Here is a 27,163-nt window from a genome sequence, read left to right as displayed (position 1 = left end):
CAAATCTAATTACTAATTAATCAATAAACAATCAACCTCCTCTTCCAGCTAAGCTTTTCCATCACATTGCCAGGGTTGCATTCAACGAGGCACATTTCCGCTACAGCTGAATAAGATGTAAATTACAATGACAAGATTAATCGATATATGTTAATCTCCTCCATGCGGATAGTTAAAAAAAAGCAAGAGCACTTGCATGTGAACACTCAGTTCACCACCCAGCTGTGCCAACACAGAATCTGTCTGGAGACAAGACAATTTTTTCAGATGCAAGCAGCACAGACACCTTAAAAATCATACTAGCCTGTTTTCCAGGCCACAATATAATTTCTTTACTGAGTGATTTATGGACTGAATTAGTGTACTAGTAGTGTACGGTTTCCATAGAGTCCATAGGTCTTTGTGAATCTGTGATGTCTGGGGTAATGGATTGATTGACGGTCGCCTAGTGATAGAACAAATTCATAAGATGTCATTGCAACGAAAACGGATATATTTGTGGATACCAGCCACACGGTATATATATATATATATATATATATATATATATATAATATATATATATATATATATATATATATATATAAATATGTTAATAAGAACACGGGTACGTGTGTTCACTTATGCAAAGTAGACCACTTGGAAAAAGGACCACTTGTTGCACTGAAGATGTAATATACGAAAGCGCTATGCTTCGTTAGTTTCCTTTTTCCAAGTGGTCTACTTTGCATATAATATATATATATATATATATATATATATATATAAATATTATATATTTATATATATATATATATATATTTTTTTTTTTTTTTTTTTTTTTTTTTTCACAGAATCAAATGAAATCTGCCTCCAAAACAGTTTTCACACTTATTCACCCATTCTATTGGGAATAAAAAATATATTTTACTAACAGAATTTTTCCATTGGATGATGTAGAATTAAAAGATTAAATATTCTTTTTACAAATATTTGTAGATAATGCCTACCATAGTATTGATATTCCTTGGAATGGCTTTAGTTACACGTAAATCCATTATTTCTGTGTTATATAAGTATATTTTACTTCAAATAATATAATAATAAATATATAGTTATATGAACACATAAATATAACCAAAATTAGAATAATAAAGGCATTTGTGTGTAAAGTTTCATTTTTGTATTTTCAATTAACTCGAACACATCGACAAATGTAAACACTGAACACATGTGTCTACATGTTGTGGTGCAAGGTGACAATAGTGGTAAACATGAAAACAAATCCTGCCGGGAATAAGAAGGGAAGAAATTAACGAAAGTATTGGGTTGACACCATAGGTAAGTGGTATCAGCGGTTCATTACAGCTGGTGTTACAGTACTGTATTATTTTCATCACTAATAATTCGAGACCTAAGCAATAAGTGCTGGCTCAGAATCGTCTCGATGTCTTTGGTGCCAACTGTTTTTCGTATATCATTCTGTATTGTTGGAAGGACTTTGTATTTTATCTCCGATTTTTCTGCGAGGCTCAATTAAAGCCTGTTATATGCATGATTCATAAATGAACACTGCAGCTCTTATCATCATCATGAACATGTTATGAGGCTAGCATCCATGATACACTTACACTTAGATAGCTAGGTCAATATGAAAATGGAATTCCAGATATTTGAGCTGAAGTAGTTCTCATGGGATGGAAAAAGTCGCTATGAGTATAATGCAATTTGATTTATCCATCTAGCTGTCCTAGTTCTCGAGATATTGCATTTTGAATGGAATTAAATCGGGCCTATTTTGTCCGAGGAAATCGGGCCGAAACGTGCGGTCTGACTGATCGCCGATCAAACGTAAACAATGACGGTTTTTACTGACAGGCACAATTTTATATAAAAAATTAGCATATGGTTGCATTATTTGACCTATTTTCTATAAGATGTGTGATTTCCATGTAATTTGATCATATAATTACATTTTTATCCTCTGCAAAATTACCCACCACAGCTACGAATACCGTAAAATTACATGAAAATCACACATTTTAAAGAAAATAATTTGATTAATTCAATTATATGCAAGGTATTACGCTAATAACCCAATAGTAACAAACTTAATAGTGTAGTTTGATCCATACCACTAGTGATCCTAGATAGCGAGCAGGACGAATCGTAGCTGTGGTCCGTAATATTACGGAGGATGAAAACGTAACTTCTCTTCGATCAAATTACATGAAAATCACACATTTTAAAGGAAATATTTAAAATAATTCAACTATAAGTCTATTACACTAATAACATAATAGTAAGAAACTTAATAGAGTGAAGTTTGATCCATATCACCAGTGATAGATAAGATGGCGGGATGGATGTTGATGTTGTTATCCGATAATCCGACCCGATAGAAAACAAAAATTAAACAACCAATTTCTCAGCTCTACCGTAACATACTGACTTTATTTTGGTATTAGAATAATCCACGATACTAGTAGTTTTGGTTCATTATGGTCAGTTGCCCGCACGATAAATTTGTTAGCTCATTTTTTACGTTGAAACATATACCAATTTTTGATCTACTGCTGAATGCAGGCCGCCATGTTTATCTAATGTTTTTATTGACCGACATGTAACTGATGATGTGAATGTTTGAAATTTATTACGATCGTAGTAAATACACTCACACAACATTTTTATTAATTAAATTTCCCGCGGTATGTAAATTTGGCCGTTTGAACGGCGTGCGCATAAAATGACGCGCTATTGTGCTCGTCATCGACGGTGGCGCCTCTGGTGGTGTTTGACCTACCTAACTTAGATGACTTCTGTCGGTGATCGACGCAGCTAGACTGGGGTCCCACTGTGACCAGGCAGCTCCCTCACATCAGTTGAACAATCGATTAGTCGATTGGCGTTGGGGCTGGTGTATCCTGGTGTTGGTGGCTGGTCTGGTATTTTGGCCAACCATATATCTAGCTAGGTCAATATGAAAATGGAACTCCTGATATTTGAGCTGAAGTAGTTCTCATGGGATGCAAAAAGTCGCTATGAGTATAATGCAGTTTGAATTATCCATCTAGCTGTCCTAGTTCTCGAGATATTGCATTTTGAATGGAATTAAATCGGGCCTATTTTGTCCGAGGAAATCGGGCCGAAACGTGCGGTCTGACTAATCGCCGATCAAACAAAAACAATGACGGTTTTTACTGACAGGCACAATTTTATATAAAAAATTAGCATATGGTTGCATTATTTGACCTATTTTCTATAAGATGTAATTTCCATGTAATTTGATCATAGAATTACGTTTTTATCCTCTGCAAAATTACCCACCATAGCTACGAATACCGTCAAATTACATGAAAATCACACATTTTAAAGAAAATAGTTTGAATAATTCAATTATATGCAAGCTATTACACTGATAATCCAATAGTAACAAACTTAATAGTGTAGTTTGATCCATACCACCAGTGATCATAGATAGCGAGTAGGACGAATCGTAGCTGTGGTCCGTAATATTACGGAGGATGAAAACGTAACTTCTCTTTTATCAAATTACATGAAAATCACACATTTTAAAGGAAATATTTCAAATAATTCAACTATAAGTCTATTACACTAATAACATAATAGTAAGAAACTTAGTAGAGTGAAGTTTGGTCCATACCACCAGTGATAGATAAGATGGCGGGATGGATGTTGATGTTGTTATCCGATAATCCGACCCGATAGAAAAAAACTAATTAAAACCACCGATTTCTCAGCTCTACCGTAACACGCTGCCTTTATTTTGGTATTAGAATAATCCGCGATACTAGTAGTTTTGGTTAATTATGGTCAGTTGCCCGCACCATAAATTTGTTAGCTCATTTTTTACATTGAAACATACACCAATTTTCGATCTACTGCTGAATGCAGGCCGCCATGTTTATCTTATGTTTTTATTGACCGACATGTAACTGATGATGTGAATGTTTGAAATTTACTACGATCGTAGTAAATACACTCACACAACATTTTAATTAATTAAATTTCCCGTGGTATGTAAATTTGGCCGTTTGAATGGCGTGCGCATAAAATGACGCGCTATTGTGCTTGTCATCGACGGTGGCGCCTCTGGTGGTGTTTGACCTACCTAATATAGCCAGATGTTTTTTGAAGGTGTCTGGAGACACCCCTGTTGTGTTTCTCAGTTGAGGCAGGATGCAGTTGAACATGATCCTGATATTCATATTGTAACTTACTGTAGATCCCACTCACAGGGTTGTCTCCACAAAAGATAACTCGGTATTTTTGTAGTTTTGACCATGGGTGCAATATAGCCATAGAAAATTAATGATTAATTTTGTAAATTAAAATGTATCAACATAATATGCAATTTTGTGGGCTGAAATGAAAATGACAAATATCTTGCTACAAGCTAATATGCTCATGAACAAAGTCGGTAGCATAGGATCTGGATGCCATCTTGTCGTCTGTCAATCGACGGCCTTGGTACTTCCAAAAGCACCTGGCCAGGTACATTTTCTTGAAGAATGTTATGGAGCAGAGATGCATGCATTCCTTCAAGCTGCAAGAACTTTGTATACCCCACAAGCTGAGAGAATGGTTGAAAAGCCCGCCAAACGTCTCTCACAACGAGGACGAGCCGTATGACATTTAATTTGCAGGTAATGATTTATTAAACACAGGTTAGGTAGGTTAGTTTAGTTTAGGTTAGACGAATTTATTATCCTTTCATTTCTTCGACATCGGCATCTATCATAATAAACATGGCGTACCATTCGTCTGACACAACTTCGTTACTTACGAAATCTGTTTTAGCACCTTTTTTGTTTTTTATTTCCGCCCACAAAATTGCATATTACGTTGATACATTTTAATTTACAAAATTAATAATTAATTTTCTATTGCTATATTGCGCCCATGGTCGAAACTAAAAATTTACCAATAACTCTTAGTAGAGGAGATCAAAGGACGCCAACAGAATTTTTGGCTGGGGAAAATGGGTCGATCTCTCTAAGAGCTATTTGATATGGGAAAGGTTAAGGTGGTTGCATGGGGCCGTATTCTGAGAAGCTATTTGTGATTGGGAATAGCATTGGTAGGTATGGGCACAAAAAAAAAAAGAATAGTACTTTTAAAAAGTATTTTGTTTCTAATGAAATTGTCTTTGCCAAAGACAATTTCATTAGAAACAAAATACTTTTTAAAAATTTTGAAATAGCTTGAAAAATAAGGGAGATACATTTTTTTTTTTTTTTTTTTTTTTTTACCAAAATCTTTGGCTAGACCTTACTTTAACAAAAAGTTAGAATTAAGGGTGGTAATTTGTAAATATTTCAGCAAAGGAATACACTTAAACACTAAACCACTGGTCCAATTTGATTGAAATTTGGAATACTTGGGTTTTATGGGTCAACAAATCACCTGAGCATGTGAAATACAATGTGGGACATCTCCATCATACCAAATTTGCCTTTTCATGGCAACTATTCAGTTGTCAATTTAGAGGTTATCATCAATAAAATCCAAACTGCTGCCCCAATTGACATACAACTTAGCATGTGAAGGTATTTTGGGTCAATAAATCACCTGAGCATGCCTAAAACAGTGCAGTTTCTTTTATACTATTCTTACTAACACCTATCATGTTGCCATGGCAACTATTGTCAATTTAGAGATAATCATCCATAAAATCCAAACTGCTGCCCCAATTGACATGCAACTTGGCATGTGAAGGTTTTATGGGTCAACAAATCACCTGAGCATGTCTAAAACATTGCAGGACCTTCCTTTTTGTACTATTCTTACTAACACCTTTCATGTTGCCATGGCAACTATTATCAGTTTAGAGATAGTCATCAATAAAATCCAAACCGCTGGCCCAATTGACATGCAACTTGGCATGTGAAGGTTTTACGGGTCAAAAAATCACCTGAGCATGTCAAAAACAATATGGGACATCTATATCATACCTAATTTGCATTTTCATGGCAACAGTTAAGTTGTCAATTTAGAGATAATCATCAATAAAATCCAAACCACTGCCCCAATTGACATGCAACTTGGCATGTGAAGGTTTTATGGGTCAACAAATCACCTGAGCATGTCAAAAACAATGTAGGACCTTGCTTTTATACTACTCTTACTAACATCCATCATGTAACATGTTACATCAATGTAATGTATGCACAATATAAAGTATGCACAGCTAAAAGAACTACTATCACATTAAAAAGTGCATATATAGGTGCCTTAGCCCTTACCCTTAGATTGCCTCTCAGTACACTAACCAGTCAGTACTGCAACTATCCTAAGACCTAACTTAAATTTACGTTGAAATCGGTGAATTATTTTTTACACCAATTTACTGAAATAGAAAAATGAATAAAGTATTTTTACTTTCAAAGGAGTTATTTTGTTTAATCATGTTATCTATAATCATGATAATCTGAATAAACAGCCTTATTTCAACAGCTCATATCTATTATCATCATGAAACCCAGAAGAAAATTTAAGTCTTGTCTCTAGACCTCTACTAGTCTTGAGACTTCTCATGGTCATGGACATGGTCCATGACATGGAATACTGACCATATTATTAATAGTTATTTCATATACTTGCTATCATAGCCATAGCCAGCTATGTAATAGGCATAGCATAGCCTATTCATAATCTTGAAATTCATACCATAACAATGTAAGTATTATTTGTGAACAACACCCTCCACGACTACTACTAGTAGTATCTCCGACATGTCATGTGTATAATAACACGAAAAAGTATCAGATAGTATGTCTACATATTCAGCGTTAAGGCACAGCTGATACATTACCAACAATCATAAAGTTGCTCATTTCCGAGAGAATATAGGCTAAAAACACGAATATCACATTAAAACATTCATACTCGTATATAGGCGCCTTATCTTTAAATTTCTACTCGGAAACCTAATTTGCCATGGCTAATAGCCAAGTTTGCATTTAAATCTGTTATTATTATTATTATTATTATTTTAAGAAATGGGCATACACTTGCAGAACAGCAAGACAATTTGAAAATCCTGCACATGCGCTGAATGCTACAAGCATTCAAACTGAGGCATACCCATTCGAACAGACCACAAAAGATGGTGATGTAAACATTACATCTGCAACAGTGGCGTTGCCCATGGATTTGCATGTACCTAGCATTGGTGATTGGTGTGTGAATGAAGCATTACTCCTGGTATATGCTTCCATTTCCATGAGTATCCTTGAGAAGATTTTGGACTGTTGTTCTCAGTAACAGGCAATGCTGCTGTATCCTCCATTTTGCCTAAAGTATGGTGGTATGGGTGGTAGCAGGTCAAATTGTAACCTCAGCCTGCTCAAATTGTACCCTTGTCACCTTGTAACATGGTAGTAACTGATGTAATACATTACTGGAGGGGTGGGAAAATGCCTGAATAATGTTTATGAAGTGTCAAGGAATATGGCAGCCATATGACTTGCAACGATGCTGCTCCCAAATTTCTTGGGAGTAAATTCCCATTTTCATTCCCTCACTGAATTTCAAAAGGCTCTCGATGATTGTCCCAAGGTAAAATTTTAGAAGTGCACACCTACATGATATAGCTATAGAAAATTAAATAACAATTTGATAAATTATAACACATTGGCATAACATACATTATTCTTACATACATACATACATATACCAAGGTTTTTTTCCCCCTTACCAGGGGGGCAGCCAAAAAGGACAAGGCACAAAAACATTCCCACCCATTTCATCCCCGAAAACACTCCACACCCCTCCACCCTCCCTCCCATCTTAGTACCTCCTAGATGACGGGTCATCCCTGCACCCTGTCCACTGCCCTGGGTCAGAAGCCGTGTCGCAGGACAGAGCACATCCACAGCAAGGCCGCTTCATTAAATCGGCGACCCCCCCTCTCCGTCCCCCCATATAAAGGAGAGGACGGGGAGAAATCCCTTCGGGCTGCGTCAAAAATTTTTGCTCACACACACTACCTCACCCCCATTCCCCCGTCCAATCCACCTCATGAATCACAACATTTTCCATATACAACCATTCTCCATTTACCCCTGTCTTCTGTCCTCTCCCGTCCTTCCTCAACCGACATTCCCCTCTTCCCCAAAGCCCCCTTCACCCCATCCATCCATCTCATCCTAGGACGTCCCCTCATGTTCACTCCCTCCACATCTGCCTTCCATACCTCCTTTACTAGTCTTTCTTCACTCATTCTTTCCATGTGTCCAAACCATCCTAATACTCTTTCATCCACCCTATCTCCCAACTCCCTTTCCACCCCTGTTCTCCTCCTCACTTCCTCATTTCTCACTCTATCTAGCCTAGTAACCCCCATCATACTTGGCAGAAATTAATAATGGGAAAAGTTGGTAAAAGCTACAAACAAACATAGCCACTTTCTTTACTTGAGAATCCATCTTTGTTTTGGTACAGGCGGAGGCCGAAGAAATTAAAGTTAATAAATTGGTCAATTCTAACATAATCTAACCTAACCTGCATGTTGTAAAGCGGTACCTGTAATTGTAGAGGTCATCAGATCATTGTAGTCTCAGACCTCCGAATCCATCAAAACAAATAATCTAAAGGAGTCGACACAACTTCATTCGTTTCTGCATAGCTTTTAGCAATGTTTTCTGATATTGGTTTCCACCAAGAAAAATATCTATTACATTCATGTATTATAATTTACAAAGTTATTATTTAATTTTCTAATACTATACTGCATATGTGTGTGCTTCTAAAAAAAAATATCGTATCTCTTGTTAACCAACCACAGCATGGTTATTATGGTCTGTGATATCAGGGAAATACAGAATTTGGGAAGGAACCAGCATTAGAAATTGGTAGCCTAGTGGTTAGGATCTCAGACTTTAAACCAATGTACCTTAATTGCCACAGGTTTGAATGTGTCTGTATTGTTTTACTTTTTCATTTTTTATTTGTATTGATTTGAATTTTTTTCCATCTACATATACTCTCCTTTAAAAAAAGGGTCTTTTTATTTCAAACTGTAATAACAAGTACCCACATTCTTAAATTTAAATTAAATTCAGTTAAATGAACATTTTTCAGATGACCGGGACTTTACATATACAGTCACCTCTTGATTAATGTGAGGTTTAAGTTCCTGGAGATGTGTTATTTAAAATTGTGTTTTTTTTTTTTTTAACCTAATTCTCTTAAAAAACCATCCTATTTTGGGGATTTGTTACTCAAAAAAAAAAAAAAAACCCATAGTATTAATACATTAGGTCACAGAGAGAACAACAACACACATTCTCACTTTATTTACATTTGTAATTCACTCAGCACTCTACACTTTCGTTGCCCACCATCCCTGCTCACCCCACACTTACTTCACTAGCTGGTCCCTTTGCCCGCCACTCTCTGCCTCACTTGCCTCCTTCCTTATCCTCTGACTACCCATTCTGTTGGTGACAAAGATAACTCCTTTAAGTTAAAGGTTTCTATAGAAAGAATTGCTACATTACATTTGTAAGTCACTGACACAACAAAAACACATTTCCACACTCATTATCACCTTGTTGAAGTATCACTGGTTATCATCGTTGTTGTTGATTAGTTGTTTGCCAAATCCTCATCCCATTTACCCTCCTCACCCTGCTCTCCTTCCAGATCAAGTTTTGTGTGGATTGTCAACTTTTTCATTTGATCAAGTATTATTTTGCAGCAGTTCAATTTGGCCATGACTTTTCTTGATACAGTCACACTTCTGTTGATGTTTGGATCCTTGGCTTCTAGAGTGTCAAATGCTTCCCGTATTGATGACAGTGCTTCTTGTAGATCCTTTTCAGTTACCACTCTCTCAGGCTCTGAGGATTCTGATGTAGACTGTGATCTAGCTGCCTCCAACTCTGCTGTCTGTAGCTTCTCCCTCTAACAGTTCTTCATTAGTTAAGTCTACACTGTGTGACTCCAGGAGCTCAGTGATATCTTTCTCAATTTTCTGAAACTCCGCTTTTCTGGCTTTGGCAAGACATTCAAAGTTTATTTTGGACACTGTTTCTTAGATGTTGAACCCAGCAAAATCATGGCCTAATTGAGGGCAAAGATTTTTCCTCAACATTAGATGTTGAACCCAGCAAAATCATGGCCTAATTGAGGGCAAAGATTTTTCCACTCCATTGAGGCTCTTTCTTGGCACTTTCTTCCAGGATTCCTCAATGAAACAGAGAACATCTTTGATGGTAAACTGCTTCCAATACTCCTTCACAGTTAGCTTGTCTTTGTTTGTCCTCTCAACCATGTCAGCAAGGGACGAATGGAGATAGTAAGACTTAAATCACTTGATTATCCCTAGGTCACATGGCTGAAGTAAAGATGTAGTGTTAGGTGGCAAGAAAGTGAGCTCAATGTCACTGGAGAGATCTAATACAGATGGGGGATGGCTGGGGGCATTGTCCAGAATTAGGAGAATCTTGAATGGCAGTTCTTCCCTCTCGCAGCACAGTTCAAGTTCTTTCTGCATTTTCCCAAACTAATCCTTGAATATACTGCCAGTCTTCCACCCTTTGAGGTTGGAGTACCAATAACATGAGAGGAAGCTCTTGATGTAGCCCTGTGAAGACACAAGGATGAGCAAAATTTATATCTCTTATAGCTACAGGTAGGGCCAATATGGGCCAGCACATAGAAAAAAAACTGATGTGATAGAATTTTTTTGTAATCTTTAAACTTAGTCACCCCAAATCAGAGAAAAAGTAAAACTTTGTTGGCTTATATTAAGTGATGGTGAAGGTAAAGGTTGCAAAGAGGAGAATAGATGTGAAATGGGGTAAGAGTTTGACAGAAAATTTTGAAAGTAATAAAAAGATGTTTTGGAAAGAAATTAAGAGAGGAAGAGGAGGCGAATCAAGTAGAGAAGAAAAGGTAAAAGGTGCAGATGGAGAGATGATAATGGAAGAGAAGGCAGTAAGGGGAAGATGGGCAGAATATTTTAGGGAGTTGCTAAATGTGAAGGAGGATAGGGAAGGAAAGATTGCTGCAGTGGGAAGGGCGAAGAAAATGAGAGTGATGTATGAGGAGAATGGAGGAGAAATAAGGAAGGATGAGGTGAAGGCAGTTGTTAAGATGATGAAAGCAGGTAAGGCATCTGGTCTGGATGGATGCCATGCGGAATGTCTGAAAAAGGGAGGTACAGTGATGGTGGACTGGTTGGTGAGGTTATTTAATGTTTGTTGGAGAGAGGGTAGAGTGCTGGAGGAGTGCCTGTATAGTTCCTCTTTACAAGGGAAAAGGGGACAAGTGTGAATGTAGTAGTTTGAGAGGGATTAGCTTGTTGAGTGTAGTTGAGAAGGCTTATGGGAGGATCTTGGTTGAGAGGATTAGTGGAGGAACAGAAGGAGTAATTGGTGAGGAACAGTGTGGATTTAGGACAGGTAGAGGTTGTGTAGATCAGATCTTTATGGTAAGACAGATATGTGAGAAAGCTATAGGAAAGGGGAAGGATGTTTTTTGGGCTTTTATGAATCTGGAAAAGGCTTACAATAGGGTAGACAGGAAGGCACTGTGGGAGGTTATGCAGATATATGGGATAGGAGGAAAGCTTCTAGGAGCTGTCAAGAGTTTTTATGAGAATAGTAGAGCTTGTGTCAGGATTGGAAATGGAGAGAGTGAGTGGTTCTAGGTAAAGGTGGGACTTCGTCAAGGATGCGTTATGTCGCCCAGGCTGTTCAACTTATACATGGATGGGGTGGTGCGAGAGGTAAATGCAAGGGTAGTGGGCAAGGGATTGGAGATGGTTAAAGAAAATGGAGAAAAGTGGGAGGTGAGCCAGCTGTTGTTTGCGGACGACACTGCGCTTGTGGCAGGATCGGAGGAGGGATTGAGGAAGTTGGTGGCAGAGTTTGGGAGAGTATGTGATAGAAGAAAGCTAAAGATAAATGTGGGTAAAAGTAAGGTGATGAGATGTACAAGGGGTGAAAGTGGCAGTAGACTGGAAGTGAGCATTAAGGGAGAGCGACTGGAGGAAGTGGATAGTGTTAGATACTTGGGTGCAAAGGTGGAGTGAAAGTGGAGGTAGAATGTAGATTGAGAGAAGTGAGTAAATGCCTTGGTGGATTAAAAAGTGTAATGAGGAATAGACATTTGGGAATGGATACTAAGAGGAGACTGTATGAAGGAGTGATTGTGCCAACAGCACTGTATGGGGCAGAAACATGGAACATAAGAGAAGAAGAGAGAAGGAGTTTGATTGTGTTTGAGATGAGGTGTGTGAGAAGTATGATGGGGGTTACTAGGCTAGATAGAGTGAGAAATGAGGAGGTGAGGAGGAGAACAGGGGTGGAAAAGGTACTGGGATGAAAGAATATTAGGATGGTTTGGACACATGGAAAGAATGAGTGAAGAAAGACTAGTAAAAGAGGTGTGGAAGGCAGATGTGGAGGGAGTGAACATGAGGGGACGTCCTAGGATGAGGTGGATGGATGGGGTGAAAGGAGCTTTGGGGAAGAGGGGAATATCTGCTGAGGAAGGATAGGAGAGATCAGAAGATGGGGTGAATGGAGAATGGTTGTATATGGATGATGTGATTGCATGAGGTGGAATGGGCGGGTGGATGGGGGGTGAGGTAGTATGTGTGAGCAAAATTTGACGCAGCCCGAAGGGATTTCTCCCCGTCCTCTCATTTTATGCAATGGGGGGACGGAGAAGGAGTGGTCGCCTATTTAATGAAGCGGCCTTGCTGTGGATGTGCTGTGTCTTGCGACACTGCTTCTGACCCAGGGCAGTGGACAAGGTGCAGGGATGACCCGTCATTCAGGAGGTGCTAAGATAAGAGGGAGGGTGGAGGGGTGTGGAGTGTATTCAGGGATGGAATGGGTGGGAATGATTTTATGCCTTTTTCTTTTTGGCTACCCCCCTTGTAAGGGGGAAAAAGCCTTGGTATATGTATGTATGTATGACACCATTTTCTTTTTTTGGTGTAGAACAGAAAACAGGAGTTTACAATCTCAAACTAAATTATTTAATTCTCTGTTGGACTGGACCATATGTGTAAAAAAATTCAAGTTTTTATGACTTATAATCAAGGCTCTTACCCTTAAAGTTCGTGGAGTTTTGGAGTGGTAGACAAGGGCAGGCTTCAGCTTGTAATCCCCCTCAACATTGGTACATACATACATACATATACCAAGGCTTTTTTCCCCCTTACAAGGGAGTTAGCCAAAAAGGACAAGGCACAAAAACATTCCCACCCATTTCATCCTCGAAAACACTCCACACCCCTCCACCCTCCCTCCCATCTTAGCACCTCCTAGATGACGGGTCATCCCTGCACCCTGTCCACTGCCCTGGGTCAGAAGCAGTGTCGCAGGACACAACACATCCACAGCAAGGCCGCTTCATTAAATCGGCGACCCCCCCCTCTCTGTCCCCCCATATAAAGGAGAGGACAGGGAGAAATCTCAGCATTGGTACCTAACATAAAAGTAAGGTAATCCTTGGAGACCTTGGATCCAGATACTCTTGATTCCTCTACAGAGATGTATGTCTGACCAGGCAGTTTTTTCCATTATAGACCAGTCTCGTCTATATTAAAAATCAGCTTGGCATTGTAGCCACCTTCTTCAATGATGGTCTTGAGGGTAGCTAAATATGTCTTGGCAGCTGCTACATCCGCAGAGGTAGCTTCCCCAGTCATCCTCAGGCTGTGGAATCCATGGCACTGCTTAAAATCGCAAACCCACCCAGAACTGCATTGGAGAGTCTTGCCTTTGTCTTCCTTGCCCTCACCCTGTACATCCTTGTAAAGGCTTGCAGCCTTAACCAGTATAATGGCCATGCTGATGAGGACATTTGTCTTATTTTGGTGTTAAATCCACTGTGCCAACAACTTCTCCATCCTCCCCATCTTCGTGGAGACTGTATGGAAGAGCTTGATGTACCAGCAACAGCACTAGCACATCTTGTCAGCACTGGCTCTGATGGTACACAATGTGCTCTCATTTAATCCAACAGCATGCACTATCACAGAGGTCTTTTCTCCCCTAGCATACTGATCCAAAACTTCCAGCCTCTTTTCAATGGTGAGATTCTTTCTTTAGCTCTTGACAGCACTTTCCTGTGAGGAGATGGAAGGATGTTTGGGTGCCATAATAGAAGAGATGAAAATGCAGTGTATTCCAAAGAAATGTTCTTCTCACAGCATGGGCTAGCATTAGACTGATGATTGGGAGTGCCTGGAGTGGGAGAAACTGAGAGCATTTCGGTGTGGTTTCCACCAAAAGTAGCATGAGTAAACACACCTTAATTTGAAAATATTGTACAAGTTAGTTGTATCTCTTTAAATATAAACTCGTGTTAGTTTAAAAATGCGTTGTACACATTCATATACTAAGGCTCCCTTACAAGGGAGGTAGCCAAAAAGGAAAAGGCATAAAATCATTCCCACCCATTCCATCCCTGAATACACTCCACACCCCTCCACCCTCCCTCTTATCTTAGCACCTCCTGGATGATGGGTCATCCCTGCACCTTGTCCACTGCCCTGGGTCAGAAGCAGTGTCGCAAGACACAGCACATCCACAGCAAGGCTACTTCATTAAATCGGTGACCCCTCCTCTCCGTCCCCCTCATGCATAAAAGGAGAAGACAGGGAGAAATCCCTTCGGGCTGCGTCAAATTTTGCTCACACATACTACCTCACCCCCCATCCCCCCGCCCATTCCACCTCATGCATCACAACATCATCCATATACAACCATTCTCCATTCGCCCCTGTCTTCTGTCCTCTCCCGTCCTTCCTCAACAGACATTCCCCTCTTCCCCAAAGCCCCCTTCACCCCATCCATCTACCTCATCCTAGGACGTCCCCTCAGAAGGAGAGAACTAGGGTAACAGATTAATTGATTAGTCTATGTAGTAGACTGATTTATATATTGATAGATTGGTGCACAATATATTTCATAGATAAATCTTTTGACTTCTGTATTAATTTTTCCATAACAGATATTTTACAATGAAGAACAAACCTCATCGCCACAAACAGACCAACACCTTCAAGTTCCAGGGATTCAAAGAGAAGGTCCAAGGACTTAAGGTCAATGCTAGAAAGTTCTTGTTATCAAGAACATTATCACCAGATGAAACTGATACTTTCTTAAATGCAACCTTGATTAAATGGAGGGATCTTAATTTGACGGAGCAATTTAAGGTATTTATTGCTGTTGCTGTTACCTGTAGATCTTACAAGTCATTTGATGATTAGATGTAGAAATATTTTTGCATTGATATCTAGATGAAATGAGAACACATAGTTTATTGCTCTATTTTTTATGTAGAATTTTGAAAGTACTGTGGAGTTAGTTTTGGAATGTTATCCTGTTGAAATCACACTTGATTTTAATCTGATTTTTGTATTCTTCAGGATTTTCAAAATGATCTTGGACCAGCAATTCACAGTTTGGCTCAGCTTCTGCATAATGAAGATCATATATTGTCAACCTTCATCAAACATCTTCAGATCCCAGCATCTGCAGCCCTGCCCCCCATCTTGGACATGTTGGCAGCACTTGCTGCAGACATTCCCCAAGACTTTTATCAGAGCTTCTTTTACAAGTTGTACCCTCATTTGATTTTTCATCTTAAAACTAGAGATCATGAACAAATTGAAAATGTCTTTCTATGTTTCATGTCTCTTTTTATTATTCTCCATAGATATCTTAAGGATGATATTGTCACACTGTATCATGAGTATGATTATGCTTCTCTTTTGTCAAAAAATTATCCATGGTATGTCAATGAATTGGCAGCACAAACACTAGCATTTCTTGTTAGGAAACTTACCAAAAAGAAAGACTTCTTACATATGGCCATGCAGAAGCTGAAACGGGATACAAGCCAAGTTGAGGGGGTGGGTCGTCTTCTTGGAATGCTAATGAAGTCAGATGTTGTGCATCGCTTACACAGTTCTGCATCACAAAGCCTTGGTATTATTATTGACTTTCTTGGAGATTCTGACCTTCCCCAAGATCTAGTGTTTCAGTCTGCCTCATATTCATTGACTGCTGTTGTGCAGCATGTCACTGGCAAAGCATCATCTGGTCAGACAGACTGGAGAAATGCTTGGAAAGATGATGCACCCCTCATTTGGTCAGTATTATGGCCACGTGCTGAGTTGCTGTTGTCAAATGCCCACACTACCAGTGATGCTGACCTCTATCTTCAGAGACTCCTTCAACTGATAGAAGTTATAGTGTCACACAAGAAAGCAGTTTTAATCACTGATATTCCAGTCACTGTAGCACATCTTTTGGCTGTTGTGAAGGCTCCTCTTTCAGATACCAATGGCCATACTGTTTGTAGTATATTAAGTATCATCATTACTTCTTCTCATGAAATTCCAAGTCTTCTGATGGAACAGATTACAAAGGAAGTGTTCAGCTCAAGCTATGATCATTCTGTTGCTTATGGCTTTATCAGTAATGTTATGGATTTTCGAAGATTTGAATCAGAAGTTTTACCAAAGGCATTAAAGTTTTTCACTCAGCTCATAGCTACTTCAGATGATACAAAAATCTACAAGGATATTCTTTCTGTGCTAGCTGCCATAGTATTACAAAAACAACCACTTGTACGCATAGGTGCGGAAAGTCGTCAGTGGTCCAGATATCCAATGGACCTAACTCTTGCCTCTAGGGCTTGTGCTAATGTAGATAAAGGTGTTGTCAAAATTATTGAGACAATTTTAAATGAAGGATTAGATGACAGCATGAGTAATTTAGAGGACTTATTGATTTGCTTGATATGTCTCCCTCATATACAGCCAATCGAGTACCAGGACATGACACCTGCTCTCTCCTGGATTCTCAGTGATGCTTTAGAAAGATTTGATGGAGTGACTGAGAAAATCATGTCAGAAGAGGAACTTTTAGATATTGCTAAGAAAAGTAAATTGCCCAAAAAATTATATTTGGAAACTCCTGAAATCAATATGAACATTAGATTGAGTACAGACTTGCAGGGCAGAAAGCTGTTGTACCTCATCAGTAGTGTTGTGGAGACCATGTCTCACATTCTTGAAGGGCAAGATTTTGTTGCTAGTTTAAGTCAGTTAGAGCTACTAAGGTTTATCACAGCAAAGCCACAATACAGGGAGTGTGTTCATTTTCTCCGAGCATTGGACATTTTTCTCACTGTAGCTGCTGATGAGAAGTCAGATATTATATGTGAGGAACAGCTTGAAAAATTGTACCCAATATTGTCTCCTGCCTTGGCCTCTTCGTGCCATCAGGTTCGATTGCTTGTCACCCATATATTCTCACTCTTTCCTGTGAAACTCCCACCACCACCAGAGAATGCTGATTCTGTTGAAAGTATATTTGAAGTCATGTTTAAGGTTGAACAGGTGGCAGTCACACCTTGGCATTACAGAGAAAGACTACGGTACCTTTCCATGTTGGATGCTGAGCACTTCAGTCCTCATCAACCCATCTCAGGCAAATTTGACCAGGCACCGCTTCTGTTTCTTATAGGTCAACTCTACATTAACTTTAAAGAGTTGTGGTGGCCAGTCACAAAGAATATTACTTCTCATGCCCATTACCTAACTTCAGAGCTGTTCTGGCCCATATGGGTGTCTAGGCTTCATTTAGCTTCTCATGCAACCAGAAAAGAACTTGGTGAGGAATTACAAGAACAGGAAACAGATGTAGACATGATGAGTCCATTGCTTAATGATGCTCATCAGTATCTCATCAGTCACCCTGGATTTTCTAAGGTACCAAACCATGTAGACCACACAAATTTCAGGGACTTGCTTTGGCATGCAATGCAAAGTTTTCCAGATGTGTGTGAGCCTAAAAACAAAGATATAGTTCCCCTTTTCTTGGCATTTTTGGAACATGAATATTTCCCTGTGGACATTACAGTTGCCCCCAGTCAGGACATCAGCCATGGAAACTCAGTAGTCGTGGAGGAAGGAGTAGAATTAGAATTAACCAAAGAAGAAATAGGGGAGGTGAGTGCAAGGGGAAAACTTTTGGAAACTGAAATAGATGAGTTGAGACATGAGGAAGGAGAGGAATTAATCAAAGAGGATGTGGGAGAAATCAGTAAAAAAGGAAAGCAGGAAACTGATGTAGATGGCTTGAAGCATAAAGAAGGGCAGTTGATCAGAGAAGAAGCAGGGGAAGTTGGTGAAGAAGAAAGTCTTGTGGAAATGGAACTAGATGATGTGAAAGAAAATACAGTAGCAGAGGATAGGAATGAAACTGAGCAGTCAGAAAATGAGAGAGAAGAAAAGGATAATATAGGCCATCAGGAGGCTGATGCTGAAGCTGAGGTTTCACAAGATAAAATGTCTAGAAGGCTGAGAGCATCAACTAAGTCTCTGTGCGAGTATTTGACTTTTTTCAGTAAAATGCATAACCCACGTGTACTGACATCCACAGAACACCTTGAAGAACTTTATATGGAATTTTTGACTCACCCTAGCCCTAAGGTACAGAAATTGTCCTTGGATTGTATCATGACTTATGGACATAAACACCTAAGTCCTTATAAGGAAAGTCTCTACCGTATTTTGGATGATAAGACATTCAAAACGGAAATAACTTTGTTCACAATTGATAGTAGCAATGCTGACACCAAGTTGCAAGAAAAACACCGGGTACCCTTTATGTCCGTTCTTTTACGCATTCTTTATGGAAAGATGCAACACAAAACTGGACCAAATACTGCAGGTAAAGGCAAAACAAATGCACGCAGAGCAGTAGTGTTAAGGTTTTTGGCAGGGGCACATGAATCTGAGCTTGATACTTTCTTAGATTTAGCATTTGATGTTTTCCTCAAGCATGTGAATTGCAGTCCTTTGGATGTTGTATTGCAGGTTAAAGAAAAGCTTGACCCAAAACATGTTGTGCCTCTGAATCGCATGCAAGGAGCTCTGAGCACATTGGACAACATCTTTAGTCAAATTGGAAACCTATTAACTGTTAAGGTTTCATATTTACTCAAGGTGTTACTTTTTGTATTAACTACAACCACTGAGCTTCTTGAACGTCGTGCTGAAATACGAGAGACATGCATATCGAACCTTAAGAAACTGAGGCAACTTGCAATGCTCAAGCTTCTTGCATTTTTCCAAAACTTTGAGTCTTATGCTTGGACTGAGGAAGAAGTTGAGGCTGTATTCTTGGCTGGGATTTGGCCCACTTTGGCACGCTTGCCAGATGAAGGAATCTACAGCCCAACTGCCCTGCTTAAGGTGTTTGGTTGCTGGGCTCAGAATCCAAGATATTTCCCTCTACTGGCAAAATGTTCAAGTGACCAATCAAGTTTAACACCACTTCCCTACATTGTTAAGCTTCTAAATCATGAAAAATGCAGTTCCCTGGTATCATCATACATCTTTGGAATGATAGAAACCCTCGTGACTCTTGAAGACTACAATCCAGAGACAAGTAACACAAATGAAAGATTAGCAGAAGGGGAAGAGGCAGAGCAAAGAGCTCCTCCTATTATGTGTGAACCCATTGTAAAAGTTCATAAACAGACTGGGCGTGATGGTGTCAGTATGCAAAACTTTGGCACTGCTCTGATTGCACCACATTTGAATGGCCTTCTGTCTTCCATGGCCAAGATGGTATCAGAGATTGGCAAAGGGCGAGACATGTCTGGAAGAGATCTCACTATACTCACTTGTCTGGCAGAGTGGGTTACATGTAGTGATGTAAGTGACCAGCTGCTGAGTATAATTGTGCCATTACTAATCAACAAGAGCATCAAAGCTGATACAAAGCAGACACAGCTTTTGAATACTTGTGTGCATCTCTTGTATGCTTTAAAAGACTCGACCAAATATCTGAGACCTCTTCTTTCCCTGTTTTCACAAGTAAAGGGACGTCTTGCTCGTGAAGCATTGTGTAAAGCAATAACTGTGATAGCAGAGAATCATCCATGCTATCAGGAGCTGGCAGCAGCAGTTGGAGAACTCAACTCCTGGAACTTGAAGATGGTGGATGAACCAGATTATGAATTACGCTTGGAACGCTTCCACAAAATCATAAAATATCTAGACAACTGTACCAGTATTGATATTGATATGTGTTTCTTCTTAATCCATAACAGTGCTTTTGTCATCACACATATAGAAGACTCAGCCCTGATAGATACAGCAGCTCATTGTATGCTTCAGCTAATAGCTTTATGTACTCGTCTTAGGACCACACATTGTGAAGATTTTACTGTAGTGATTGAGAAGACATTATTACCAATCCTTAAATCTGGAGTGAGGCACACAAATGAAAAAGTAAGACACGAGTTTATAAGTATATTAGGTGGTGCTATTAGAAAATGTGGGGCCTATGTGGCTCGTCTCAGGGACTTGGAGAAATTGTGTGATGAGAAAGATGATGATTCAGATTTCTTTTGTAACATGGCACACATACAGAGGCATCGTCGTGCTCGTGCTATAGCACGACTTGCAGAACAGATTCGGACAGGCACTTACACATTTAGTAGTGGTACATACACAGAATTCTTGATCCCTTTGGTGTCAGTATTTCTCTTCAAAGAAGCTTATGCCAAAGATGATTTCATTCTCACAAGTTCTGTTAATTGCATTGGTGCCATTGCTCATCATCTCCCATGGTACAGTTATTATACCATGCTCCGATATTACCTTAAGCTGTTGGAAAGGGATGTTGATCAACTAAAACTAGCTGTTAGAGTTCTAGAAGCTGTTCTTGATGCTTTTCATGAAGATCTTAGTAAAGTACAATTGCAAGAGACAACAGCTATAATGCCTGATGATGACACTAAAGAAAGTAAACTTGATGAAAAGCAGGAAAACACTGAAATTACTGTAGAAGAAGAGGAACCAATGGGCATGTCAAAACCACAACGTATCTACAGCACAATTGTTAACTGGATTTTACCTCAGATGCATAAAACTCTAACATCCAAAACAAAGAGTGACAGTGAACACAAAGTAAATAAGAGCAAATACCCAGAGGATGAAGATATCAAACGTATTCCACTTGCATATGCCACTGTCAAATTGCTTCGAAAACTTCCTAAGGAGGCATTAGATAATAACATTAATAATATATTTATGAAAATCATTACTTTTTTGAAGTCCAGGGCTAATAGTATCAGAGCAGAAGCCAGGGAAATGCTCACAAAAATTATTCGTGAAGTTGGACCATCATATATATCTCAAATGGTGCATGACATGAAGGTTTTACTCACCCGAGGTTTTCAGGCACATGTTCTCATATATACACTACATTCCCTACTGAATGAAGTGAAAGATATTCTCAGTGTTGGAGATTTGGATTCATGTATGGGTGTTATAATGGATGTGTGTAAAGAAGATTTGTTTGGACATCAAGCAGAGGAGAAGGAAGTTGGGCAGATTACTGGCAAAGTAAAGGAGGCTCGGGGACATAAAAGCTTTGCTATTCTTGTTACATTATCATCTTATATATCTACAAAGAATTTGAATGCTATGGTAGTACCCTTGAAAGATACAATAGCATCTACTCAAGACAAAAAGATTGTGAGGAAAGTATCAAGGTGTCTTAATGAAGTAGCAACTGGCCTAAACAAAAATGAAGGCATTACTACACAGCAAAAACTGATTTTCATTTTTGGAATACTCACAGAACGTATTCCAGAACTAAGTGCAAAGAAAACAGAAGGAAATCCAGTAAAGAAAATATCCCATTTAGAAAGACCAGATTCATTTATAATCCAGCCAGAGCCTCGGAAGATGGGCCATCATCCAAAGACATCATTACGTACCACAGGACATGTTTTTATTGAGTTTGCTCTCCAGTTACTGTACAACCTTATGCGTAATGAGAAATTTAGCTCCAAAAGTCCAGAGGACTTGGGTCTACTTGATCCATTTGTTAACCTTATGAACCCATGTCTCAATTCTGAGTATCCAGAGGTGAGTGCCAAGGCTCTGCATTGTATTGACTGGCTCATAAAGTTCCCTCTGCCTTCCCTTGAGGAAAATATGAGGAAGATATGTGGCCAGATATTTGTCTTACTGAATAAATTTGCAGCTCCTGGGCTAGCAAAGGGTAAGGTTTTTGATCTTGTACAGATGGCATTCAAATCAGTTGCACAGATTATCAAGAGTGTGAAAGTATATACTTTAGAAGAGGAACATCTTCGTGTGCTGCTTCACTACAGCAACACCAATCTAGATGACTACAGCCAACAGCACACAACTTTTACTGTCTTGCAGGCAGTGGTATGGCGTAAATTAGATGCCCCTGAGCTCCATAAACTCATGGATCGCATTAAGGAAATGAGTATCACAGCTACCAATTCTCATGTTCTGGATCAGGCACGTCGGACCTTTTATAACTATTTTATCTCGTACCCTAAGAAACCAAAGCATATTAATGCTGCTATTTTATACTTCTTGAGTAATGTATCATATGACTGTTTAGAAGGTAGACTATCAGCTACCATAATGATGAATGAAATCATTAGCAATTTTCCAGCAAAAAAATTTGATAAGACTTTGGAAGCTAGTATTTGGTTTAAATTATCTGAACAGTTGGTAAAAGAAGAATCTAAGGAAAACTTGGAACTTTTGCAGAAAGGTCTGAAGACCTTATTTTCACGATCACGCAGGAAAGAGTACTTGCTTCAGTTGGCTATGAAACTTTTAGAGAGTGATGAAGCTAAAACTAAAGGTGAAAATGCAGTAGTTTGTTACATGGGTGCCAGTAGTCTGGCTGCTTTTCTTCTTGCACCCAAGGACACACTTCCAGCCAAACTTATTCTTACTACTTTGCTGCCAAAAATATGCCTGCTCTTACACCCTGATATTTATCAGTGCAGTAATCCTGTTGGAGACAGCTTTGAAGATGTGACCTTAAATGCTGAATTACGTGAAATTGACAATTCCTTGGTTGCACTTCTAGATGTCTTCTCAAAACTCACCTCATTATTCCTCGATAATCCAGAATGGGAAAAGAATGTAGACCCGGAAATTTGGACACACATGCAAAGTTATTTGCTTTACCCACATCTTGATATCAGACTAAGTTCTGTTGGTATCATAGGTCGACTTTTGGCTGCACATCCTATTGATGGTGGGAAATGGCCATGTATTGCTGATACAACTGAGAAAGCAAGAAGTCTAGCACTTGATTTATGTGACCAACTCAACACAGAAGCACCAATAGGAGCAGTACAGTTGACTCAACTATCTCTTTCTGTTATTAGAAATCTGATATATCTTGTGCGTCTTTCACATCAAGTACCTCTCACTTTGTCTTCTAAGAAAATCAGACTTTCAGGGGTTGCAGATGAGACTGAGCAAAAAGAATTGGAAGGAGAAACTGATTGTAAAATGGAAGGGGATCGGGAAGGTTTAAGTGATGACGTTCGGGGTGCATTATGGGTTTTAAGACATATAGGAAACTTGGCTTATGAGGAACTTAAAGTTCAGGGAAGGGAGGGTGCAACATTGCGACGGGAAGCATTGCTTAACCTAATTGCTGGTGTGGCAGTTGGTCTCGGCAAAGAAAAACTATCTTCACCCTCGCTTATGCGCTACCTCCTTCGCCACATTGCTCGTGAGCTTACTGATGAACATCTTCCAGAGGTGCTAAAAACTCGCACACAAGAGGTTGCATCCCTTTTAAAGGATATGTTGGGTACAGAGAAATATACGAAGGAATATAGTAGTGCCTCGTTGTCCCTGGGCAAAAAGCGGTCTGAGCGACGAGCTCAGGAGAAAGAAATGCTGATCAAGAAACCTCAGGTGGCCATGAAGAGAAAGCTTAAAAAACACGAAGCTAAGAAAGAGTCTAAAAGGCGAAAAGTGGCAGAAAGGAAAGGAAAACTTGGGAAAAAAAAATTGAAAGATCATGTTATAGTTTCATAGTGCTTTTTAATGGTAACTGTACAAATATATTTTGTATGTAATTATCATAATTTCCATATTGATATAGCATTGTGCTTTTTAATAAATTATATTTATAAGCTGCTTATTTCTAACCATTTTATTGGTGACATTTTTAAGGTCATTGATATATATTATATATATTGTATACAGTGGAACATTGATTATCCAAAAATCTTGGGAATTTCCATGCTACAGATAATTCCTTCCTTCAGAAAATCAAAGGTGAATATAATAATTGAAATCTGTGCTCACATTGTATGTATATGTATACACCAAGGTCTTGATTTATCTTAGGGTTCGGTTCAACAAAAACCTCACATAAGATTTCACATCAATAGAATCAATCTTTACATTAATTATATGGGGGTCAAAAAGAGGGAGCCAAGTAATGGATCTCGTGTATTTGTCGCTAGGTCATTGGATAGTAGGTGTGAGATGGCAGGTGCTAGTGCACTCCTTGGAGAAGAAAATGTGAATATAGAATAGAAAGAAGTAGGAGAGTTGAAAGGGTGAGTGAATATAGAGTTTGTTCCAGAGACCATGTACTTATCACTTGGTGACACTTCCTTGACTGGAGGTAGGGGTGAGTCATTTTGTGTGATGGGTTTGAGAGTTGTTCCTAGTTCTGTCCCTCGACATGGCAATGATCTCTCTATGGGTAAGCAAGGCTCCAGGACAAACAGCAAATGAAATTGACAAAACATTGTTTTAACAATACTCTCATGAGATTAAAAGGCTAGAAATTAGACAAGATTGCTATTTCATTAGCACAATTCTAATGTGTACAATTTGTCAAAATATTCTGAGACAGCATTTACTGTTGGGCCATTCCTTCTTGAATTACTTAGCTTCATGGTATAACATGTTGAGTATATTTTCAGATGACTTATAAAAAAGTGCATATTATATGTCAAGAATTATGGTAGATCTTATGGCTCCCCAAAATGATGACATATCCAATCTTTTGGTCTTTTTCCAACTTTCTAAGGTATCCAGAAAGAGTTGAAGAAGATATATATATACTAAGCATTTGTTTTATGACCATGAGAAGGGTGCAACGGAGATAAACTTGCAGTATTGGTGTGAAAATGATAAAGTATGGTTTAAATGAGAGAGTGAAGGGGACAAATGTGATAGGAGTGAAAAGGGTAAGGATTTCCCTTAACCATACTTAGCTACCTCACTTAGTGGGTAATGGCTGATTGGAAGGGAGTGATGGAACTTATCACATTATATCACTTTATGTTATGGAATTCAGGAATGTAACCACAATGCTGTAGATGTATTGTATCTTGCTGCATTGCTTCCGACCCCCAGGCAGTGGGCAGGAGACAGGGATGACCCTTCATCCTCGAAGAGTTAAGATGAGAGGGAACTGAAGGGTGGTGGATGGGAGTGGTTACTTCCCTTATAATGGGGAAGATGCCCCTAGTGTGTAGATAGAACCACATGTTAAACTAAAATTTAATGTGCATTACAGGGGTCATGCATTTTTATTTTTTACCCTCTTTTTTTCTTGACCACTTGAAGCTATGAACTGCCAGGCTGCTCTTGATCTGTTCCTTGATTTTGAGTGTAGTTTTCTTTTGGCCATAGCAGATGCTGCAAGTTGTTCCAAACTTGCCATATACAGACCAGTGATCCTCTAGTCTTAATGCCCTGTACTACTTTTAACACCTTTGATAGGATGATGCCTACATAGGTGTCATGAGGAGCGAGTGGGTATATGAGGATACCGATGTCTGCGTCTTGATTATATTTACTTTGTAGTTGTAGCTGAGTGACCCCCATATTCTGTGAACTGGCTTGATAATATTTTCTGTCATTATTAACATTCAGAGTGAAAGGGAACGAGTAATACAGCTGTAATGCATCATCATACATCAAGCAGCTAATGCTGCTCATAAGAATTTGACTTGTATTGAAGAGGTAAACTTTTCAGCTATGAGAAGTTATTAATTTAATTCCTTTTCCTTCCTGATGGGGTACCAGCAGGATGTTAACTTTCCATTGTAAGGGTATTTATGAGTTGCTGACATGTAGATGTAAATGGTATCAAACAGTATATCAGACAATCCAAAATGGCAACAGGACAGCATGAGAGACTTGGATAACTACTTTGATAGACTGTTTGTTAAACTGCAGTAGGCCCTGGACATTGCTCCTTGCAAGAAACAACATGGTTGCTATAAAAATGCCAACTTAAAGTCAAATCAGTGTTTGAAAATATTGACTTGGCATGTCTGTACAGAGGAAACCTTGCTAATGTAATGGTGGAAAGCAACAAGTGATAGCCACCTGCACAAAGTGATCCCATGGGACCATCTGAGAGGATCATCTCATCACCCATATTCAAAGACCCTCACTTCCACCCAGAGATGTAGGTCCCCATTCTACAGACCTGGATCAAGATCTCTCTCTGCCATCTATGACCACATTTCATTTTTTCTTTTCTTTTCTTTACTAAGGAAAGAGATGACAACCATTAACTGTTCCTATCATCCTCAGCAACATTCCAAAAATGTTTTCCAAGAGATATTTAAAAGGACAACCTGAGGAACACTGGTGGGTGTCTTGGGTCTGCAGGTTTCTAGTCAAAATACTCTAGGCAACACTTAATTTTTCAACCAATCAATGATCAGAAATAATCATACGACTAGATATAATTGATCATGGAAAATGAAAAAGTATTAAAGGGTAACATAATTCAAAACCAATTTAACAACCTTACAAAATACACTCAACCCTGCTCACTACCTTTAATACTATCACTATAAATTAACTGAATTAAATACGAGTACTTTTCCCTCATAAGGGGGAAAATGCCTTTGGTATGTGTTCTTACTTCTTCCTTCTCTATCAACTCCTCAATAGATATACTGTTCTGTAATATTTTTTAATTCATCCTTTCTTTTATACCCAAATGTTTTATTTCTTCCATGTTTCATCATATGTATTCCAGCGCTAATTTGAAGTTTGTTATTTTTACTATCCCTGTTTACTCTCCTATTCCATCCGATGCAGTCTAAGTCAAGCAACCTCTAAAGGTTCTGGTGATCCTGGATTGACAATAGACTGGCTGATGATGCCATTGGCAACGGCTTCTTTTTCCAGATCCTGTAACTGTCTTCTAAGACGTGATACTCTTGACCGAATAGCTGAATCTCTTTCCTTGATCTCCTTGACCACTGACCATGCTGCATCTTGGGGTGCCTGATCCACTACCCATCGTAGGTACACAGCTGGCCACAGTTG

General features: G+C 39.0%; 2 protein-coding genes across 2 annotated transcripts in view; one reads left to right on the top strand and one right to left on the bottom strand.

Annotated features, from left to right (window-relative positions):
• The first annotated feature begins 1,165 nt into the window (after window positions 1-1,165).
• Window positions 1,166-23,985, top strand: LOC143036433 (small subunit processome component 20 homolog). Its single transcript, XM_076203784.1, has 3 exons — window positions 1,166-1,320; window positions 14,980-15,184; window positions 15,398-23,985. Exons 2-3 carry the CDS (start codon window positions 14,990-14,992, stop codon window positions 23,885-23,887), a joined length of 8,685 nt encoding a protein of 2,894 aa, XP_076059899.1. The 5' UTR covers window positions 1,166-1,320; window positions 14,980-14,989; the 3' UTR covers window positions 23,888-23,985.
• Window positions 23,874-27,163, bottom strand: part of LOC143036434 (myotubularin-related protein 9-like) — a 56,298-nt gene continuing 53,008 nt past the window's right edge. Inside the window, 1 exon segment of the mRNA XM_076203785.1 lies at window positions 23,874-27,163. Within this exon segment, the coding sequence (XP_076059900.1) occupies window positions 26,939-27,163 (225 nt within the window). The 3' untranslated portion in view covers window positions 23,874-26,938.

Source organism: Oratosquilla oratoria, chromosome 20 (assembly GCF_046742065.1).
Source record: "Oratosquilla oratoria isolate Oo_2021 chromosome 20, ASM4674206v1, whole genome shotgun sequence".
In the NCBI taxonomy this organism is placed as follows: domain Eukaryota; kingdom Metazoa; phylum Arthropoda; class Malacostraca; order Stomatopoda; family Squillidae; genus Oratosquilla; species Oratosquilla oratoria.
Note: the sequence above shows the minus strand (reverse complement) of the source record. Positions and strands in the feature narration are given on the sequence as shown.

Bases quoted from the DNA above. Each gene is read 5' to 3' on its own strand.
- LOC143036433 (XM_076203784.1), top strand. From the start codon at position 14,990: ATGAAGAACAAACCTCATCGCCACAAACAGACCAACACCTTCAAGTTC. The intron at 15,185-15,397 runs GTATTTATTGCT...TGTATTCTTCAG, and splicing joins ATTTGACGGAGCAATTTAAG to GATTTTCAAAATGATCTTGG.